Genomic DNA, 20,579 nt, shown 5'->3' with positions numbered 1-20,579 from the left:
TAGGGTGGTAAACAAACGTATTGGGACGGTATTGACAGATTGGAAATGTGTTAACAGACATACAGGGTAAAAGGATAATGCTGGCAGTATCGGTAAATTTAACGGTAGGAGCAGCGGAGTGGGCGGCGACTGAGTTTTCAGTCCAAGGAATAGTGATGACGGTACAAGCGGTGATGGCGGTATCGGATGTAATGCTAGTGATTTTGGGCAGAGGATTTGGTGATCGGCGGCTTTCTTTAAAAGACGTTGCTAATCTTTGTCGCTTCCTCGTCATGTTTCCTTGGTGGACAGTCCAAACATTTCTACTTGTCTATCCTTATCGGATTTCTTCAAATAATAAACCCAGGTGATTGGAAAGTTGACGCTTAAGCCAGTGCCACTATTAACAAAGCTTGCTCCGTCATAATTGACAGTGGTGGCTGACAACTGATGGCAACAGGAACGGGATTCATAGTAACGGTTTGTAGTTCTCCCATCAGTAGGCTATTATCAATTTCAATGTCAAACAACGCTCGATCGGTTTCCATATTGTGGCTACGGTTTTAACTGGTTATAACGAGTGTGACAGCTGGCCTGGGTGTGTATACAGGATGTAACCAAACACAACGGCGGTGTCACAAGTACAATAGGATGTATCAGATACTGTGATAACTGCGGTTTCAGTTATGATAATTATTAACGGCGATAAAGATTTTATATACAACAACTATTATACAATCTTACAAGCTAATACGTACAATGTACAACGTAAACTGTGTTATCAATTACACTGGTTAATAAAAAGTAATCCGGTACAGACGATGTAAGGCAAACGGCTGCTACAAGCTACAACGGCTGTGTCACAAGTACAACAGGGTATATCAGCGGTTTCTGATAAATAACGGCAGTCTCAGCAAGGAAAATTAGTAAGTGCGGTATCAGTTACCCTGGGAAGCAGGAACGTTGCAGTATCAGCAAAGCAACAGCGATACGTTTCCAACTGGTTGAGGCACAAGGACGGCCTACTTCGCCAGCTCCAGGACAACAAATCCAAAACTATCTTAAACCTACACCAAAACATTTCCGCAATGATGCTGCGAATACCTCTTAATCAAAATCCCTAATTGAAGACTAGTAATTACTCTACCCCTTAACCATGTGCAAAAATCTTAAATTCTAGTACATTCCCACAGCTATTAACAGTTCTTCAGATAATGGTGACTTAAAAAAAAACAGTTTTTCCTGCTCGGGCGCCAAATTTGTAGCGAGGTTCGTTACGTACTTGACGTAAGTACATCCTCTAACTTTTGACGTTGCAGGGTTTCCGTCAACTCCCCTCACTATTTCTTTGTACAGTTATAGGTACAGAAAATCTGACAAAATGCCTCGGGCGCCACTCTAAGTCATTAAAGAAGCTTAGAGTCCCCTCTACCCTCTCGGGTAAGCCTTTAAACAGTGGAGAAACCCTGTAGATATTGAAAGTAGACTGTCCAGTTATAATAAAATTTATTGCTATTATTAATCTTTATTAATGCAAATACGGTAACAGGTTTGGTTGCTTAAAAATAAACGAACAAATGTGTCCTTAAAATCTAACAATTCTCCATTACCAATTTCTATGATTAAGCACAGGCAGTTATTTAGGAAAATGTACCGGAAAATTCAGCACTCTATTAATGACGCAAAACAGTATAATTTAAGGGGTTGTGGTATTTTTGTACAAGAGGTTACGGATGACATTCGTGAAGCAAAGCCAGAAACTCAACACCAATCAAGCGAAGCAAACTCAATCAATCGGTCAATACTTACCCCTGCTCTTTAAATATATGCATAGTAAATATAAAATCACGGACCCTGTTACTACTTGTCTTTCGCAACATTAAGAAGATAAGTAATAATTAATAACCGCGGCTACTGCCTGCCCTACAAAACACGAAGAAAGATACTGTCCAAACAGTAGTTTTTATCAATAAAAGAAATTAAACGGAACGGTACGGCCGCGGACAGTGCAGAGAATAAAAAATCAGCAATAAAAATTATTAATTAAATATACAATTAATCCACAATGAGTGTTTTTCTGTTTGAAACAAGAATATAACTTTTCGCGAACAGAATTTGTTCTAATCACCCGTTTACTACCTGCCCTACAAAACACGAAGGAAGATAGTGTCCAGGCAACAGTCAAACTACTCGCGCGACTGTGGCCTGCCCTATAAAACACGAAGAAAGATAGTGTCCAAACCACAATTTTAAAAGTACATAAACCGGAGCAGAATCAATATCAATATTCTAATAACAAATTACAGATAAAAACTCACAGCGGAAAAATAAAATACCACCGTCTTCCAAGCATATAAAAATTGAAACTAAAATGTCGTAACGCAGATAATTTTACGATTATTTTATCAATATAACCCGCTTACTACCTGCCCTACAAAACACGAAGAAAGATGGGCCCAAACAACAGTTTCAAAGTAAAAGAAAAGGGAACGGAACGGAATGATATTGATAGGAACGTATACGATAGCAATCTTAATACGCGAGCTTGGAAGCGGCCGGTCAACTGTCAACAGATGGCTTTTACTTAACCCAATTCACACTATCAACGTCAAGACAAAGTTTAACGTAAATATTGTAAGTTTAACGGTATTGAAATACGAAAAAATGACTGGTACTTCGCTCGAAAGGTATGGTACGACCTTACTGCGACGAATGTGTCAGCTTGGTTGACCTGCACCCTTTTGATACTCATGACAGGAATTTGGATGCCGATGACTCACGAACATCCTCAGAATCAATCGTTGGATAAAAATGCGATTGGGAAAACTTAATGGAAATAGAGTTTTCCGTCATGAAAACAATACGGATTTATAGGCTATGACCTTATATGGTAAACAAAATTAGTTTCAGATCTTAAAACTAGGTATTTCTAGGTGAAAAAAGCGGGACAACAGTTGGTCAGATGCGTAAAAGAAAACCGGCTTTAGGAAAACCGCGGAAAATCGAGTCATGATTTATATTATACTTTGCCAAACAGGACATGTCCCTTCATTTAACAGGGCTTCCCAAGGTGGTTCCCAAGTGGTGGGTAAACCTTGAAACTTGCATAATAGTGTAACAACAATTAATGTGTATAACAATAAAATAGTGTAAACATGTAACATTGCAACAGCATGAAAGGAAAAATCATGAAAATAACTGAAAAACTGCAGGCATTGTGATAATAAACCTCTCAGTTTTTGTTATTTGTGGTTCTTTACGGTCCTAAGAGCAACCAGGGCTGAAAACAATGAAGGCCAGGGACTACAACATAGTCAACGGAGAACTAGGTATAACCTATAAGAAATCGAACCTTTCCATGGTACTATCAGGCTAGAAACCTCTTAAAGTTGGTCTCTTTATGTATGTTTACCATTACAAGCCCCTCATGACTCACAGGTAAAGATTAAAATGCACCTTTTTGGCATTTAAATTATAAATTTAGAAGTTAAACGTTAACGGGGCAAAACCATCAAAGTTTTCTTATAAAATACTGCCTGGGCTAACCCTTATTACTATAAAATAAAGACAGAATCTTTTAACTTCGTTACAGAGAATGTTTGGTTTTTCAATTTAAAAGCCGGCTAATAACCGACTGATAAGACAATTTCTTATAGGCCTACTTTGACACTAACAAAAACATAATTTATTATACTTCGTCGAAACCATCATACGATTATTTAACGTTTATGGGATTTATTTTTGTGTATTAAGAGAAGTAACAATAGAAGTTAGTTGCTCTTCGTGTAAAGACTAATAATAAAAACAAGATTATAAATCGGTTGACTCTCGATCTCCGTTATTTCCTTAAATATCTTGAACCAGCGACCAATATAATATAGACATATAGACATTTTTTATCTATACCTGCAAAGAGATTGGTAATGATGCAGAAGAGGTAACCGGCGTACCTTATTTTCCTAAAATGAAAAGGAATTAGCAGTATCACTTTACTATAAATCACCATCGGCTTATACATTTTTAATAATTTAAAATTATTAATAGAATATATTTTGAAATCCTTACATGGGATCGGCTTTATTCCAAAAGCTTTAGTTTGACCAAGGAACTCCTAACAGAGCAGCTTTTAGGTTGCTAAAGGTTACTAAAGATAATCTTTATTGTTATTTTAATCGCAGTAAGATTCTTGCACTATAGGACGTTTCCCATCTTTTCGAAAGTATTAGAAATAATTTGGTCTCAGGATCTTTTAAATTAGGTGCGAAAACAATTAAATTTAGCGTTATCCGAAAAAATCTTGATATTGGCAGATATCGGATCAAGAGTTCTGCCGAAAATTTCTGAGAGACATATTAGTCCTAATGCTTTTGAAAAAATGTCATGTTCTTTGGCTTTACAACTTTTTTCAAGTACTATGGCTACAGCAATAAAAACCTGTGTTAATAAGGTATGTAGATGATATTGGTAATCATACCGCGGAGTTTGTTGAGACAATGAACCACTTAAAACCATTTTTGAACCACAAAAAAAAAACGAAAAAGTGCCTAGGATACGTACAGTTCAGAAGACATAACGAATCTAAATCTTATTATTTTTCATAATAATCTAGCCCTACTAGCCCAGTCGTGGGCACCAAAAGTCAAAGAAGTCGCACTATTTTTTGCTGGTGGCGGCATGCAGTTCGATCACGTCGACGTTTGACTTTGACCGTTTCCGCGCGCCGCACTGATTGAAGTAAGATTAGCTGTGTTTAAATTGACGCAAATTTAGGATATTCTTAAGGTTGGTATTGATTTGCAACAGAACACTACGAACAAACCAAATGCACCACGCACTCCAAAGTTCGGCGCAAGGTACTCACTAGATAAATTTGTTACAGCGCGCGCGCCTTTAGTTTGTTTGGAGTGTTTTGCTGCAAGTCAATACGCAGCTTAAGATTATAATTTTACAGTTGTGATATAAGAATTCCTAACAACTATTATATGAGAAGGAAAAACTTAAGGTAGCATTTTTGTCTAACTCCAAGGTCTAACTCCTCGCTATGGTCAACCTAGTTCCAATCTCGCATGTGGTCTTAGTAGAGTAGTCCAATATTCACTCGAATTACTCTCGACCAATAATTTAATTGCCAATAAATCGTAAAGACAAACGAATCAATATGCGATATATTTATCTTTTAAAATCCTACCAATGACTGTGCCAATTAAAAATCAGTAACAGTAAAAACTCAACTTATTTATTAAAAATATAAAATTTATAAAAATTCAATAAATAGTAAAATGAAATGCAAACTAAGCTGAAAATAAACATGTAAAATGACCTTAGAACATTGAAAGAATAAAAAGACGATCTTGCGGATGCAACTATGCTAAATGCTTGTGTAGAAATGGCAAAAAATCAGTTTATAATATCATAAAACTTTGTCACTTGCTTTGACAGGTATACCGCAATACTACTATGTTCATATATTAAATAAAATATCATGCACTTTTTAAAATAAAATGTGATCAGATATTCTATAATGACGTCAATAGTCAACGTCAAATAAATGTATCATCATGCCGTTATATCGCATTGTTGATGCTAAAGACCTAATGAAACAAGGTAGGGAGTAAAGTCGTTAAAAAATATTTACATGACAAATATTTATTAACTATAGAGTATGCTTTAAATATAAGTAATATTGCCATTTATGGACTAGTTATGTGCTTTTTAACGCACTTCATACAGACCATGAGGTAACGTAAGGCACAAACACAGACTAAAGGTACCTATCTAATAAAGGTATTTGTTTGGCAGATTTCCTTTTATTTCAGGTCAAGAAATAGTGCAAAGTTTTTTCAAAGCAAAAGAAAATTGCACTTTAGCTTTTTTAAGCCAGCAATTTATGTCTTGGAGTGAAGATCGTCGATTCACATAATTTTTCGTTTTTTTATGGTGTAAAAAAAACCATAATTTAAAAACTAAGAATTGATCTTGAAATAAATTTAAATATTAACTCCATGGTCTGCATTTAAGTTCTCGTTTAAAACCCTCAACAGATAGAGACATGTTTAGAACATCGAGAAATTTGTTTAAGCAGAATGATAGAGTAGTAAGAAATATATGTATTATTTATAAATACGTAAGATATAAAAGGTATTAACCACAATTTTCATTCATTGTTTTGAAGAAATACGTTTCCAAAAATATGATTATTCGCAATCGCCAGGAGAGCAGCCCTAGGATATGTATAGCGTATTTCATTTAAGGGAAAAAATTACATTTTTAAATTCCGGTTTTTTCAAAAAATTTAGGATATTCAGGCTATTTAAATTTAAAATTAACGCTCATTAATAGCAAGCACACTAGCAAAGTCTTGAGACGAAAAAAAGCTTTGATTTAATAAATTAAAAAGTACAATATATAAATAGTAAAAGATATTAATTTGAACACCAAACAAAATAACATGGGCTTATAAAATGAGTGTTTTAAGTTACTTTTAAAGTAAATATATTAAATAACATAAAATATCTATTAATAATATTAAAGATCTATTTTTGGGAATTATGATGTTAAAGACATTATTAAGCAGCCTTTATTGTAAAAAGTTATTAATATACGTACCTTTTACTTGATAGACGGGTGTGCTGGGTCTAAACAGTGCAATCTCGACGCTCTGCCCAACACTAAAATAAACAGTAATAAGTTGTGGGTCCATGAGCGATGCGTTTGAAATTGGAAAGAGCTCATCGTGCGATAGCAGACCCCGCCCCTGACAGAGTGCTGAAGGAGCTTTTAGGTAATGTATCACATCCAATGGGTTTGGCCATGTTTTTGTAAATGCTAATGCAGTGCTGATTTAACATTAGTAAACCTGTAAAAAATCGAAGAGAGTGTTATTAATATATACTAACAACATCATAAATTCTTTTTTACTTATGTTGATAATTAAAATACCCAAAAGGAATAATTCTATAGTTATATTCTAATGAGAAGATGAATTTTGTATTCTCTTTAAATAAGGGCTGTATTTAAAATAACGATTATGTAACCATAATTTTATTATCTGTAGACATACCGATATATTTTTAAAAGAGTATTGGAGAACGAAAAATTTTAAACCAGAGCATATAATGTGTCAAAGTTTCTATTTGATTTGCAATTCAGTATTTTTCAAAAACATGTCCACATTTTTTTTATTCAGTGTCTACTGATGTTTAATTTATTGATATTAATTCCTAAAACGAATAACAATTGATATCATAAAAAGAACGACATATCTGAACATTTTCAGTAAATTTATCCCTTATCCCTTTGGATTATAAACTTGTAACATTTATTTCAATTCAAATATAGTGCGCTCAATTAAAAAAAAAATTGTTATTCTTATTTTTATCTACTATTTAGTCTTTTAGTAATCTTACTATTTAGTCTAAAATTCAAAACTATACCAAAAAATGTCATTGATTAAATACATACGTAAAATGCTAATAAAATATAAATAATTAATATGTTAGAATTAGTTATTTTATGTGATAATAAAGGCAGACTTATATACATATGCACGATAATTTTTTAGCTCTTGAAACTCTTCTTTATTGTCGGCTGACTATTTAAATACGTGATTTTTGCAAGGCTAGCGAAATTTCTTATAAATTCGTTGTAATTATATATTATGGTGAAAGGTCCAATTGGCAGAAATATGTCAGATTCTTAAAAATATTTTTTAAACAACTTATTAAATTTTATCAGCATTCGTCATAACTACTATTACTTCTGAGTAAATGCCAATTTTTCCCTTTGTTTATGGTGTTGGTCATGGATTTTATAGTTTATCATTAAACAAAAACAGTAGATTTTGTTGACGAGACCGCTCTCGCATTATACGACAATGCATAAATTAGACTTCATCCCAGAGAAGTTGGTAAAATTCTTGCAATTTGTGACAAAAAGTGCCTTTTTATAGAACTTTTATCATACAATCAACATAAATATGGTTTTGTAATTACTACACTGTCTTTATACATATATCAATAACCATGCAAAATTATTAATAATGCAACCCATGAAAATTTAGAACACCCATGAAAATGTTACCTAAAAATTTAAAAAATTTGTCTGTATAATACTTTCTAGTAGATACGTACAAGTACTTTTTATCTCAACTGGAACGAATATGCCAAATATCTGGAAGTCCTCAATAACCCATGGCCCTTGAATTATATTAGATATATCGTTAATTTAAAGACTAATAAAAATACAATCATATGTTACTTTAAAAAACCATCAGGAGATCTGCGTTTATCACATAAATTTTATATGGTTTTGTATTTGTAATTATCGGCGGTATAATCGGAAAGTCATCAATATCCATGAATGGAAGCTTTTTGTCAAAATTTCTATCCAGTTTAATTCCTAATTAATAAAACTTTCTAACTTGATGTCTAAATTTCTATTAATTGTATTTCTTCAATATCAATTGTCTTCCTTTATATTTACCAATTTGCATTAAAAGTATCCTTTTATATTTCTAAGATTTATGAGTTTTGAGTTTGTAAAGTAATAAGTGTTTCAAACTTTTGTATTTCATAAAATTCTTTGTTAAGACTCGTTAGGTGAATTTAATAATTTTTTTAAAACTGCAAACAAACTTCCAATGCCCTTGGGTCTTTCTTCTTGAATTAATGGATTATTAATGTCGCTTAAATTCTAAGATGACAAATATGCTATTTATCTCCATTAATACATTATTTTTGTGAGTTATTTTTTGTGTGTCTTAAAAAGGAAAGGAAGAAAATATCCTTACCTTAGAATGGGTTCAAGTTAGTCATTTTGCAATTTGTTTATTAACGTATAAAAGATTACAGTTGTAAAAGCTCACTTCCTAGATGTAAATCTGTGGAAATGGTGTTTTTTTTGACATTATGCGTAAAATATATGTATGACCAAAATAAATTCATTTTGCAGAATTTGTAGAAAAAAAGATTCTTATTGGTTACTAATAAACGATTAATCTTAAGAACCGAACCGAAACTGATTAAATTAAATTCTATGAAAAATATAACGGCCCTAATTAAAATCAAATAATAAGACAAAATAATCAAGGATGTGGACGCTTCAGTCAAAGTAATATTGATATAGAGCCTCTTCATTTTTAAGTACTATGAATGTTAATATATTAGTGTAATAATAATAATGATATGAAAGGTATATGGTATATCTTTATACATCAGTTTCTTATTTGAAAAATTGCAACTAAAAAGATTAGACTGAGTACTCCATAATTTCACCCTTATATTTTAATAGATAGGAATAGTTTTCAAAAAGAACAAATGCACACAATACCTTTTTTAACTACTATAATATTAATGTGAGACATATCTAAAGTGACATCGCAGATATGATATCACGTAACGTGGGCAGTTCTTTATGAAAAATCGTATCTTATAATGTAGATGATTTATTTATTAAAAATTCTAGAGGTAACATATACAGGATGAGTCGGGATGAATACGCCAAAATTTAGGTGAGTATTGTACACGTGAAAATAATTTAAAAAACTCATATGGACTTGTATTCTTACCCATTGATAAAATTCACGACCATACAGGTAAATATGATTTAAACAATTTTAACTCTAATTTACTAATACGGCTCGGCTAAAAATCATGAAGCCTTAGGTTAATTTTAATAATTTTAAATAACTACACTGCAAATAAATTTAAATGATTGTATATTTAATAGTAAAAAACTTACTTTATGCCTACTTTCTATGTTAAAAGTATCGGTATCCGCTATTTCTAGAAGACTCTCACAAATTTTAATTAAATTAAATTTTAATGGCTCTATAGCACTTGACCATCGATTATCACTTAGGGGTTTTAGATTTAATGCAGGTACATTTTTTTAAAAATAATATCCCATCTTTTTGTGGAGGAAGAGAAAAAACGTTCTTGTAAAGAAAAGAGTTCTTGTACTATATTAAAAAAGTTTACCGTTTCATTTGATACTTTAGCAGCATCATTTACTGCTAAATTTAAGTTAAGTGCTAAAATTATATGCAGCGCATGGCACAAAAAAGCTCTAGGATTAACGTCCAATATACGTTTTTATAAACCAATATGCTTTCCACGCATATTGGAGCCGTTATCATACCCTTGACCTCTCATGTCTTTAAAATCTAAATTTTATTTTTGTAAAATTTCAACTACAAAGTTAAATAGTCCTTTTCCTGTAGAATCGAATATTGGGCTAAAAACTCTCTTGTATCTAAACTTTTTTACAATCTTGATTTAACACCACATAACGCAAAGCAAGGCTTATTTGTTAAGATGTTCTCTCATCACAGGGTCAAATGAGGAAATCATCTCGCAGCCTTAAGAAATTTGCCGATATCAGGTTGAAAAAGTATTTTAGAAGAACCCTGAAATGCTAGACATTGTCAGGACAAAAATTTTGCGACTGCAAGAATTTTTTTCAGAACTTCATGCCAATATTTTTTATTGTTTCTAAAAATTGTTTCTTCCCGTAAATCGTTTACAGTAATAGATAATTTTAAAATATTTTTCAAACTCATCCATGTATTTATATGAACATTATATACAATTGATGTTTCATGTCTTTAGAAGTCATCGATAAGTGTTGCCAATCAGAAAAACCATTTGAGTCAGAAAAAGTATTGAGAGTTTTACCGAAAACCTTACAACAAAAGCAAAATATAGAGTTTTTTGAAACTGAATAAATAAGCCTAATTCTCTCTGTTGTTTCACCATTAACCAGTTTTCTGACAAAGTATATACTTGAAAATTTTCTTTTGTCTTGATTTATAGGAAATTGGTAATTGCGTCATATCAAAGGAGGTCCTCGCTTAACCAACCTTTTGACTTCCTCGTTGGATGGTTTTAGACCACATAGCAGGATCCTCTGATAGAAGAATGGTACTTGTCATGTCAGGACCCATTTCAGTCAAGGCTTCGGTTTCATCTTCACTTGTAGCCTCTATTGTTGAGTCGGTGGGTTCGACCGATTCTACGTTTTCGCTGTGAGTTGATGTCCTCGTAGATCATTTAAGTGCAGGAACAGGTGAAGCAGCGACCGCTTTAGAACATTGACTCTCTAAAGTTTCTGTTTCTGCATTGGAAACTAGAGTTTTCGCCAAGAAATCTTATATTTTGCCAGCCATCTCCTCCTGTTCTTGGGCTCTAACTTGTTTTTCCTTCGGAAATTTTGCGCCAGAAGGTCGTTTTTTCTTCTGTGGTTCCTAGAATTAAGCAAGTGAAGCTAATATAAGCTAATATGCTTGATCAATATAAAATGTATTAAGATGTACTAGGCTCAGAAAACATTTAAAAAAGTTAAATTTAAATGTGGTGAGATCGTTGGATGATAGACGACTAAAATATTTTGACAGTCTTAGCACTACCGGTTACGCCGAAAACAGATTTCAACTTCGGTAATTTGAATGAAACACTCTATATATTATTACCTATTATAAAGTACCACGTAAAAATCTAATAACCTGGATTTTTGTATATTTAATATTCCTTAATATCCCTAAAAGTCTATAAAAAAAATCATTTTTATTTCAAAAATTACATTGCATTTTTTCTATAATATATTTATTATTTTAACTTAAATTATTATAGTTAATGATTTGGCATAACAAGATTTGTATAATATTTTATTTAACTTTTAATAGTTAAGAGCTATATGATTTGAAATAATGAAAATTAAAATATCCCAAAAGCCATAAAACCTTAAGGGCTTATCCTCGAGTTTTCCGTAGGATCTAACTATTGTAATAAAATTAATTTTGGATTTTATTACTCTATTGGAATATGTCCAATTACAAATATTATTTTTTGTATGATATAATGTAATACTTACCATTTTACCCTTAATTTAATTTCCACATCAAACACAATAACAAAAAATATAAAACACTTTATCGAATCGAATATTTTCTTTCTACCACTTTAAAACACCTCTAATTTATCTTCCGTTTTCTTGTGCGAATATCAAGAACTGATTAGCGAACGCCTGACATTGTTTTAATTTATACCCCGTGAACCTTACGAGTCCGAACTGGAAAAATCCACCAAAATATGCAAGTCTGGACCTATTATTACAGCTCGACAAGTTTTGACGTTTATATAATAACTTAGGCGATTTACCACAAATTACTGCATATTATTCGAATTTGGTTAAAAAAATGCAATTCTTTAATTACAATTTTTGTTTAAATATTAACAAAAATTTAAAATAAGCATTTAATTGTCAATAAACAATTTTATTTAATATCGTTCGTGTGGGGTTATGTAGGTTGCAGTGTGAAAATATTATGCGTGAGAAAACTTTGGGATTGGTTTATTAACTTTTAAAAAAGTGGCGTGAGGCTAGTAAAAATAGCTTAGATTAAAGTAACAATGACGCGTGGTCTTCCTATGCCGCTAATCGTCTCTCTACTTCTCTTCACTGTCGCGAGGGGAATCACTCTCCGACGCAGGCGGACCAATCAGGAGATAGCGTTCTAACTCGCGGCGCCCTTAACAACCGGGTACGAAACTACGTGTTAAGGTTGGGACACACATATCCGGACCGTGCCAGGACCGAGACACGGCCGGGTGGCGCTCGTCCCTCGGTACGTTTGTCTTCAAGCCACACTCTTCCGGGTCTCGCCAGTGTTCCGTTCGTTTCCATTGCTGTGACATTGAAATATCTGTCGTCTTATTTTTTTTTTTAATAGTTAAAATGTTTAGTAGTTTTCGAAATAGTGACTTGGGCATGATAGCCCTTGCTTTAGAGGAGGAAGAGAATGAAACAAGAATGAGAAAGCCAAGTAACAGAAATATATGGGTTCACAGTGCATGGAAGACAAGATCTCTACAAGGGGAGTTTCGAACGCTATTCCCTCTTCTCATCGATGATGAGACAAAATTTTACGAGTATTTCAGGATGACACAGTTTACATTCCATCAACTACTAAACAAACTTGAAGCAGAATTGAAAAAAAATGAAACTTTTTGGAGACCATCAATTTCTCCCACTCAAGGCCTGGCTGTATTTTTAAGGTAAGTAAAATTAATTTAGGGGTATGTATTTGTTTTACATATTGCTAGTTAATTAAAAGACTGGCATATTTAATAAACAAATTATATTATTATAGCAAAAAACTTTTAAAAAAGGCTCGTTAGTAGTGGTGACATATTTTTCCGCATTTTGCCTAAAATTCAAAGTATGTAGGACTAGACAATGATTGTACAGGTGAAGGTTCTGGCGTTGAAACAGTTAGCGACGAAGATGCTGGCGAAATCGGAGGAATATACTGATTCTGAGGGTAACTATTATTTGTGAGTTGCTTTAATTCAAACTCTTGTACAATTGAAAAAATCCTTCCTTTCGCCTGATTAAAAAGTATCGGATGCAGCGATTTAAGGGCTGGTGCTATACCCGCTAAAAAAGCATCAACCGGATGTTGCTCTTCCCTCTCTCTTGAACGTTTATTAGCTACTTTTTCAGCTTCTTTTTCTGCTAAAATATAAGTCATGAGCTGGCTTGACGGTGATTGTTGTAGATGGCGCTCATGCTGAAATTTTCGTTTTAACGGCGGCCTTACAAATTTGTTTTTATTATTGGAAGAGAGGGAGGACCCTGCCGGGGGCATTTGCGAAGACTGAGCAGTTATTCCACTTTGTGTTTCACTGTCCTGATTTTCAGTTATAGGTTCCTCATTTCCACTATTTTTTTGCGCAAAATCTTGAATATTAGAATCCTCGTCTTGAGATTCTTCTAAAGTAGATTCATGTTCACCCTCCTCTCCTTCGGGATTATATAGAACATTGGAAATTGTCTCTCGTTCTGCAATGTGGGGTAGCAAGAACATTAAGAGGTCTTCGTACTTATATTTGTGCTGACGCACAGCAGCTTGTCCTGAGCTGGTTTTCCTTTTCTGCAAAGTCTTCCGTAGCTGATCACGAACTGATGTCCACTTTTTCTTGCATTCCTCGACTCCACCTGCAACAAAATATAAAAAATATTACCTACTGAAAATCACAAAATGTTGAATGTCAAAGATTGTGAAACATTGTTATCGTTACTAATTCTAGATTTCTTAATTTAAGGTTAACCTCGTTTTTCTGTTTCAGATTCCTTGCTACAGGAGATTCTTTCAAAACCATTTCCTTTAGCTACAGGCTGGGAAAATCAACAGTTGCATCCATTATCCATGACACCTCTAAAGCAATAATCAATGTTTTGTTAGATGAGGTTATGCCTGTACCGAAAGAAAATGAATGGAATGCTATAGCGGAAGAATTTTGGAGAAAATGGCAGTTTCCAAATTGCATCGGGGCCATAGATGGGAAGCATGTTGTAATACAAGCTCCAAAAAACTCAGGAAGTCTTTATTGGAATTACAAGAAGACATATTCTATTGTGCTGCTGGCCCTTGTTGATCCGTGCTACAACTTTATTGCAGTAGATCTGGGAGCATATGGGAAAAACTCAGATGGAGGTATTTTGGCAAACTCAAATCTTGGAAAGTCATTAGAAAATAACAAACTTAATGTACCAAAAATTAAAGCATTACCTAACACTAATATTGAACTTCCAATGGTAATTGTTGGCGATGAAGCTTTTCCTCTGAAAAGATATTTAATGAGACCTTATCCAGGAAGGGGCTTGACAAATGACAAAGCTATTTTTAATTATCGTTTGAGTCGGGCAAGAAGAATATCGGAAAATGCTTTTGGTATCCTGCAACAGAAATTTAGAATATTTAATAGAACCCTCCAAGGAGATCCTGGAAATCTAACAAACATCGTTATGACTGCATGTATTTTGTACAACGTTTTGTGTGTTTTTATTCGAAAAATCGAAGGTTATAAGGTTTCTGAACAGGTGTTGAACGAAAGTGAAGCAGATAGAAAATCTGACAGATATTCAAATCTTCAAAACCTACCTCGGCTTCGTGGTAGATCTACAGATGCTGCATTTGATGTGCGAGAGCAACTGAAAACCTTTTTGAATTCACCAGAAGGGAGTGTAGAATGGCAAGAGGAGGTAGCGTTGAGACTTTAATTACACAACCGTACTTTGTTTTTTTTTTTGTAAAATTAAAAATTAAGTAGTATTAAGTAAAACTAGGATATCTACCTACTTATATAATAAAAGTGAATTGGCTATATTTTTTAATAATATTTAACATGCTTTCGAAAAATGTATTTGGTCAAGAAATGCTCTTTCATACATAAACGCCATACACCAACCAATGTTTTCAAGAATTACCCCCTTAAATATTAGCATATTATTAAGAAACATCCTGTATATTTTTGTCATCTCAAAAGCAATTTGTTTACCTACCTTTAACTTGCAAGTCTGTTGCAATTTGTTTCCAAACTCGTTCCTTATATTCAGTATTCCTATATTTCCCATGTTTTTGATCGTAAAGTACAGGAAATTTTCGTACTTCTTCTATTAACCTCTCTATGTCCATATTAAACACAGCTTTAAATTAATGCACTCGAGCTCCGTTCCGATACACCGGACGTCAAAAATTAAACTAACGATATTCCGCCCGGTCCGCACACGAATCGGCGACGTGACCCGGATACGTTACGATCATGTGTGAACATTTCCATATATTTTAATTGTTTTAATTCAGAAGCGGGTGACGTCCGACACCCGGCCGTGTCTCGGTCCTGGCACGGTCCGGATATGTGTGTCCCAACCTTTACGGGGTGCGCACAACAACTGTTTATTATATTATATTATACAACAACTGTTTATTTGCAAAGTTCGCCTCTAGTGATACCTCGTTTTAAAGGTCTTTTTATCCTGAATTTAATTTTGTAGTCGTAGAGTAGAGGTAATTCTAGTCAAGTGAAAAACTAACTGGCGCCCCTTTCGGGAGGCTTTCGCATGCGTTGCACACCCGGATGCGGAGGCCCTGACCTCTTTCTATTAAAATTATAATTTTGCTTTAAGGATAAATATATTACGGTTTATAAAACTACGGCTTGCTATTGCACCGTGAGTCATTGACTCATTTTTTATTTAACCCCAAACTAGTGTGTAAAAAGTAATTTGACGTTTATTTGTCATTCATTTTACAATTTGTCAAAAAATATTTTGACGTTTTTTTTTATCGTGAAGTCGTTTAAGGGCGTAAAGCAATTTGGTATTTTAAATTTTTTTTCATGTTTTCTTCGGTAGTAGAAAAAGGTTTGTATGTTACACGTGTGTAAAATCCCTTATTTTATTCATGCGAATTGTCAAATTTCCTATTTATAAAAAAGGATCATTTTACACATTATTACATAAATAACTACTATAGTGTAAGTGAAAATTGCAAAAAAAAAATTTGCGATTACATTTTTGGATTTATTTGTGTGAGTGTATACTTTTTCATATAAAATGGGTGCAATTTTTTCATTAAAGTATAAAAAAACTTAATGACACAATGTTTCACTTCTAGAAATGTAAAAATATGTGGCTGCTGCCCATATTTGTTAAGAAAAAACTGCTTTAAGAGAGAAAGACCATCCAACGAGTTAGCGGAATAAAACGAAAATGTTGTTTAGGTGTGGATGATGCTCAAAATTGCGTGCTGTTTTCATCGCCGAAATAAAAAAGTGAAATAAAGTTATTTAGGAGAACCAGGAATTAGAACAAAGGAAACTGTTTTTAATTGGAAAGATTATATCTAGGAAAAAATGCACCGTTCAAGAGAGAAACATTCTAGCATTTTCACAAATACAGTACAAGCCCTTGAAATAGTTTTATCAGATCCTGCGTAAATAATAAATAAATTTAAATAATCTTAGTTTGTGTAACTCAATCGTCCAGGCATGATTTATTATTTACAATTTGTAAATGACAAGTAGTGACATTATTGTCGAGTGTATCACTTGATTATTTTTTAATGCCGCGCCGACTTGGCCATCTGGTATAGTTTAAAATGGTAAAGCATTGTTATGATTATGAAAAATTTTGAAATCAGAATAATTTTCGAAATAGGTATCTTGATACAAAGTTACTTCTATTTCTTGGTTAAGACGATTAAATTATAAAAAAAGTCTGTGGTACAATAATATATTAGTGATATATGTTATTTATTTTCAAGTATCATACTGTATATTAATTTGTTATACAATGAATTCTTATTATTGTTAAATATTTATGCAATACTATTGCATACGTATACACGACAATTATGTAGAACACTGTTTTTAAAATAACTACTAATATACCAGATATCATCGAAGAGAGTAATATACAATGGTGTAAGCGCATTTGGCATTCTTATTTATAATTCCTAAATCGAACCTTCACAAGTCACTTTAGATGGTTTATTAAATTTAATTTATTTTATTTATTATTCTTTCTTTTTGACCACGTTGTATTAGTAATTATCGAAATTTCATATAAACTCTAATAAAGTTGGTTTATCTTACACAACAAGAAACAAGAAACAAGAAACTCGACCAAAATATGATGATAAAGGTTTCCTTATAAGAAAAATTGAAAATTATTGTAGGGTCTGCAGACCTCATTTTTACATAAAAACTTAAATATGTCAAAAAACGATAATACTTAGATATAGGACATAAAATATTTAGACTTATATAAATATATATATGTCAATATTTAATTAAAAAATGAATACCTTTTTTTACCGGGATTTTAATAAAATTGTACAGTTAATACGACCATGTCTCAATCTTATATCCAAAATATTTTAGAAAAACGAGAAAGTGTCAGAAAGTGTTAAACCGTATTAAAATGTAATTTTCGCACGTCCATGGAGCCTAAGGTTAAATAAAATTCTACTAAAACATATTTTATGTAAATTTAACTTTTCTACTAAGTCTGTATAATAATTTTCAAACTTTAAGGACACAGTCTTACATTTATTCTTAGTTGATATCATTAATTCTTACAGAGCGAATTATAACGAAGTTAAATTTTATCTCATAACAATGCACAAACAATGCTAGGGAAATTTCATTAACTAACATATTAGTAGCAAACTGATGTTTTCGTGAAGTAGGTCGTAAATTTCGTCTCAATAATAATTTTTTATGTGATTTTTTAGAAACTAAGTAGACGTTATTATTTTCGAACAGTTACTAGATCCACCGTTAGCAATATTGAATTAAAATTTAGGGAAACGACCAAAATGCAAAAAATGTATTAAAAGGAAAACCTCCAAAAGTATCTGAATATGCCATGCAGAATGTTCTATTAGAAACAGAGAATAATCCTCATGTTGCGATTATTACAATTTCTAGGAATTGGAATTTATCAGTAAGGTCAGTGGCAAAAATACTTCGTGTAAATAAATATCGACAATTTTGACCGCCGAGTGCAGCTTTGTGATCAGATTCTTGAAGCTAACAATCATAATGGAAATTTCATACAAAATATTATTTTTTCAATGAGACTACCTTTACATTAAATGGATATGCTAATAGGCAAAATTGCAAATATTAGGCCACCGAAAATCCTTATTAGACCCAAGAATACCATACACAGCGCCCTTAAAAAATTAATGTGTGGGCAATTATTGTGAAAAATCGAATCGTTGAACCCATTTTTTTCGAAGAAACATTAAAGGAGAGCGTTACTTGGACTTCCTACAGTTTGAACTTATCTCTGCTTTAATTGGTTTATTCCTTGATCCACAAGAGGCTGACATATCCAGTAAGGAGATATGGTTTCTTCTTATTATAGGACTATTTAAAGTCCAAAGCTTCCGTGAATAGGTCAAACAATGTAAATAATTTAAAGCAAAGAATTCGATAAGAAATTTGACTAATCGATCCGCAAAAGATTGAAAATGTGCAATTAGAAGTTATTTACTGACTTCAAAAATACATTAAAGTAAATGGATAACAAATTGAATATCAGTTGCAATAAATATTGTATAAATTTTTACTTTTTAATGTCGTATGTTTTAATAGTCTATTACGTCAAATTTGACAAACTTCTGACTTTAGGCATATAGTAGGCTATACAAAAGTAAAAAAAATATATTGTATTTGTGAAATGTCATGATATACAGAGTGCTCCACTTAAAAAAATAATATTGACGCCATAGTTTCTACTTGAGGTACCCTGGATAGAAAATTTTTATTGCCAAAAATGAGCAAGTGGCAATGCTACTCGACGTGTCCGAAAAATAAAAAAAGGAAAAAAACACTTAAATTTTAAATGAATGCTTTCCTCTCATCGTAAATGCACGGTATTATTCATGGATCGCACGCCAACAATTATATTGATTCGGGTTAAGGTTGCATTATAGAGGTAGCTTCTGCATGCTCAGTGTAGATCAGGTATTTTTCTCTAAAATCAGAGTTACTAGAGCTAATAACACCAGTTATGGATTTGCTCCTGTTCGCATCTCTTATAGTATTTTCCGCTAATTTTTCTTTGAATTTCTGCTTGCCCAGCCTCAAAGAGCTCAAAAAGTAGAAGCCCGTGTGAGCAGGCATCACCTTTACATCTTCTGCCTCCCTGTGTACGGAGAATCCAAGAAGCCTATATTTTTATCATTTAACGCTTCATATTAAATTTACGTTTAAAATTTTTATAAGAATGGAATTGGAGGGACCGCCAGGTCAAAAGATTAGCCTATTTGCATTTTGTCAGGACGCGAACTTTTCCTTGTGACGGAATTAATTAACTATTGGACTCCATCCAGAATGTAGAGAAGGCTCTGAGGTAATCTGACTGATAAAAGTCTTTTTTACGGTAGAAAATGTTTTCCATAAACATGCAGTCATCTTTTTCAGACTGGACATCCTTATCAGTAAGTGATAAGCAAGGCGTCTGATATTTAAAAATATTTATCTGGCAACTAGAATCTAGGAAAGAGTTTTCAGAAAAATGTATACTAATTAATAGGATTTATTATTAATAAATATTACTGTGTTTATTGTGTTTTTATTATATATTTTCTTTAACAGCTGAACATATTTTCCAATTCAGTACTTGATTTTATACTATTAAGCAAATCATATACTTTTATCAACATTAAGGGTTCTTATAGTTTTTTTTTATGGTGAACACAAGCACAATAGGAAAGTCCTATGTCACTCTTGGAGTGGTGCTTGCGCGAAGATATTTGTGGGCATTTATCTTGAATCGCTGTAGGTTGCATGCGTCGGGAAATATGTGAGGTGGAAGCCCGTTCCACAAAGAAGATGTTCTCCAGATGAATGAGTCCCGATACAGCGACGTCCTTGGGGTAGGCAGGTGGACTCGATGTTGATGAGCCGCAACTGCTAGACGCGTCCTTCTTGCCGGAACAGCCCTGGGTGGAATCAGGCCTGCCAGCTCAGAGGAGCACTTACCGTGATAATAACGGTAGAATAAACAGAGATCAGCCACCTTTCTCCTGTGCTCCAGACTATCCAGACTCTTTGTCAGTTCTGGTTTGTCGATAAGACGAATAGCTCTCTTCTGTATAGAATCCAGCAGGTTTAAACTATGCTTGGGTGCAGAGCTCCAGACATGCGAGCAATACTTGAGGGAAGGGCATATTTGAGCCTTATAAAGAGTCAGCAGCTGTTCTAGTGTATACAGTTTTTTCGTTTTGAAAAGCACTCCGAGTTTTT

General features: G+C 33.0%; 3 protein-coding genes and 1 long non-coding RNA gene across 8 annotated transcripts in view; 2 read left to right on the top strand and 2 right to left on the bottom strand.

Annotated features, from left to right (window-relative positions):
* LOC126745853 (high affinity cGMP-specific 3',5'-cyclic phosphodiesterase 9A) overlaps nucleotides 1–20,579 on the bottom strand; it is a 332,464-nt gene that overhangs the window by 144,616 nt on the left and 167,269 nt on the right. For all 5 annotated transcript variants that reach the window (XM_050453878.1, XM_050453879.1, XM_050453883.1 and 2 more), the window contains one exon: nucleotides 6,586–6,835. In XM_050453878.1, the coding sequence (XP_050309835.1) occupies nucleotides 6,586–6,679 (94 nt within the window). In that variant the 5' untranslated portion in view covers nucleotides 6,680–6,835. The remainder of the gene's footprint in view (nucleotides 1–6,585; nucleotides 6,836–20,579) is intronic.
* On the top strand, nucleotides 12,541–15,331 carry LOC126745856 (uncharacterized). The gene is made up of 2 exons (XM_050453886.1): nucleotides 12,541–13,031; nucleotides 14,106–15,331. The coding sequence occupies exons 1-2, from the start codon at nucleotides 12,712–12,714 to the stop codon at nucleotides 15,037–15,039; spliced, it is 1,254 nt and encodes a 417-aa protein (XP_050309843.1). The 5' UTR covers nucleotides 12,541–12,711; the 3' UTR covers nucleotides 15,040–15,331.
* LOC126745857 (transcription factor Adf-1-like) lies at nucleotides 13,098–15,464 on the bottom strand. The gene is made up of 2 exons (XM_050453887.1): nucleotides 15,322–15,464; nucleotides 13,098–13,974 (listed from the first exon to the last, which is right to left on the bottom strand). Exons 1-2 carry the CDS (start codon nucleotides 15,452–15,454, stop codon nucleotides 13,184–13,186), a joined length of 924 nt encoding a protein of 307 aa, XP_050309844.1. The 5' UTR covers nucleotides 15,455–15,464; the 3' UTR covers nucleotides 13,098–13,183.
* LOC126745863 (uncharacterized) lies at nucleotides 16,087–16,779 on the top strand. The gene is made up of 2 exons (XR_007663740.1): nucleotides 16,087–16,182; nucleotides 16,436–16,779. It is a non-coding gene; the product is annotated as an uncharacterized LOC126745863 (long non-coding RNA).

Source organism: Anthonomus grandis, chromosome 16, assembly GCF_022605725.1.
Source record: "Anthonomus grandis grandis chromosome 16, icAntGran1.3, whole genome shotgun sequence".
NCBI classification, from domain to species: domain Eukaryota; kingdom Metazoa; phylum Arthropoda; class Insecta; order Coleoptera; family Curculionidae; genus Anthonomus; species Anthonomus grandis.
The sequence above is the reverse complement of the archived record's forward strand: the minus strand, read 5'-3'. Positions and strand labels throughout refer to the sequence as shown.

Bases quoted from the DNA above. Each gene is read 5' to 3' on its own strand.
- LOC126745856 (XM_050453886.1), top strand. From the start codon at position 12,712: ATGTTTAGTAGTTTTCGAAATAGTGACTTGGGCATGATAGCCCTTGCT. The intron at 13,032-14,105 runs GTAAGTAAAATT...TTTCTGTTTCAG, and splicing joins GGCCTGGCTGTATTTTTAAG to ATTCCTTGCTACAGGAGATT.
- LOC126745857 (XM_050453887.1), bottom strand. From the start codon at position 15,454: ATGGACATAGAGAGGTTAATAGAAGAAGTACGAAAATTTCCTGTACTT. The intron at 13,975-15,321 runs GTAGGTAAACAA...ATTTTGTTGCAG, and splicing joins AACAGACTTGCAAGTTAAAG to GTGGAGTCGAGGAATGCAAG.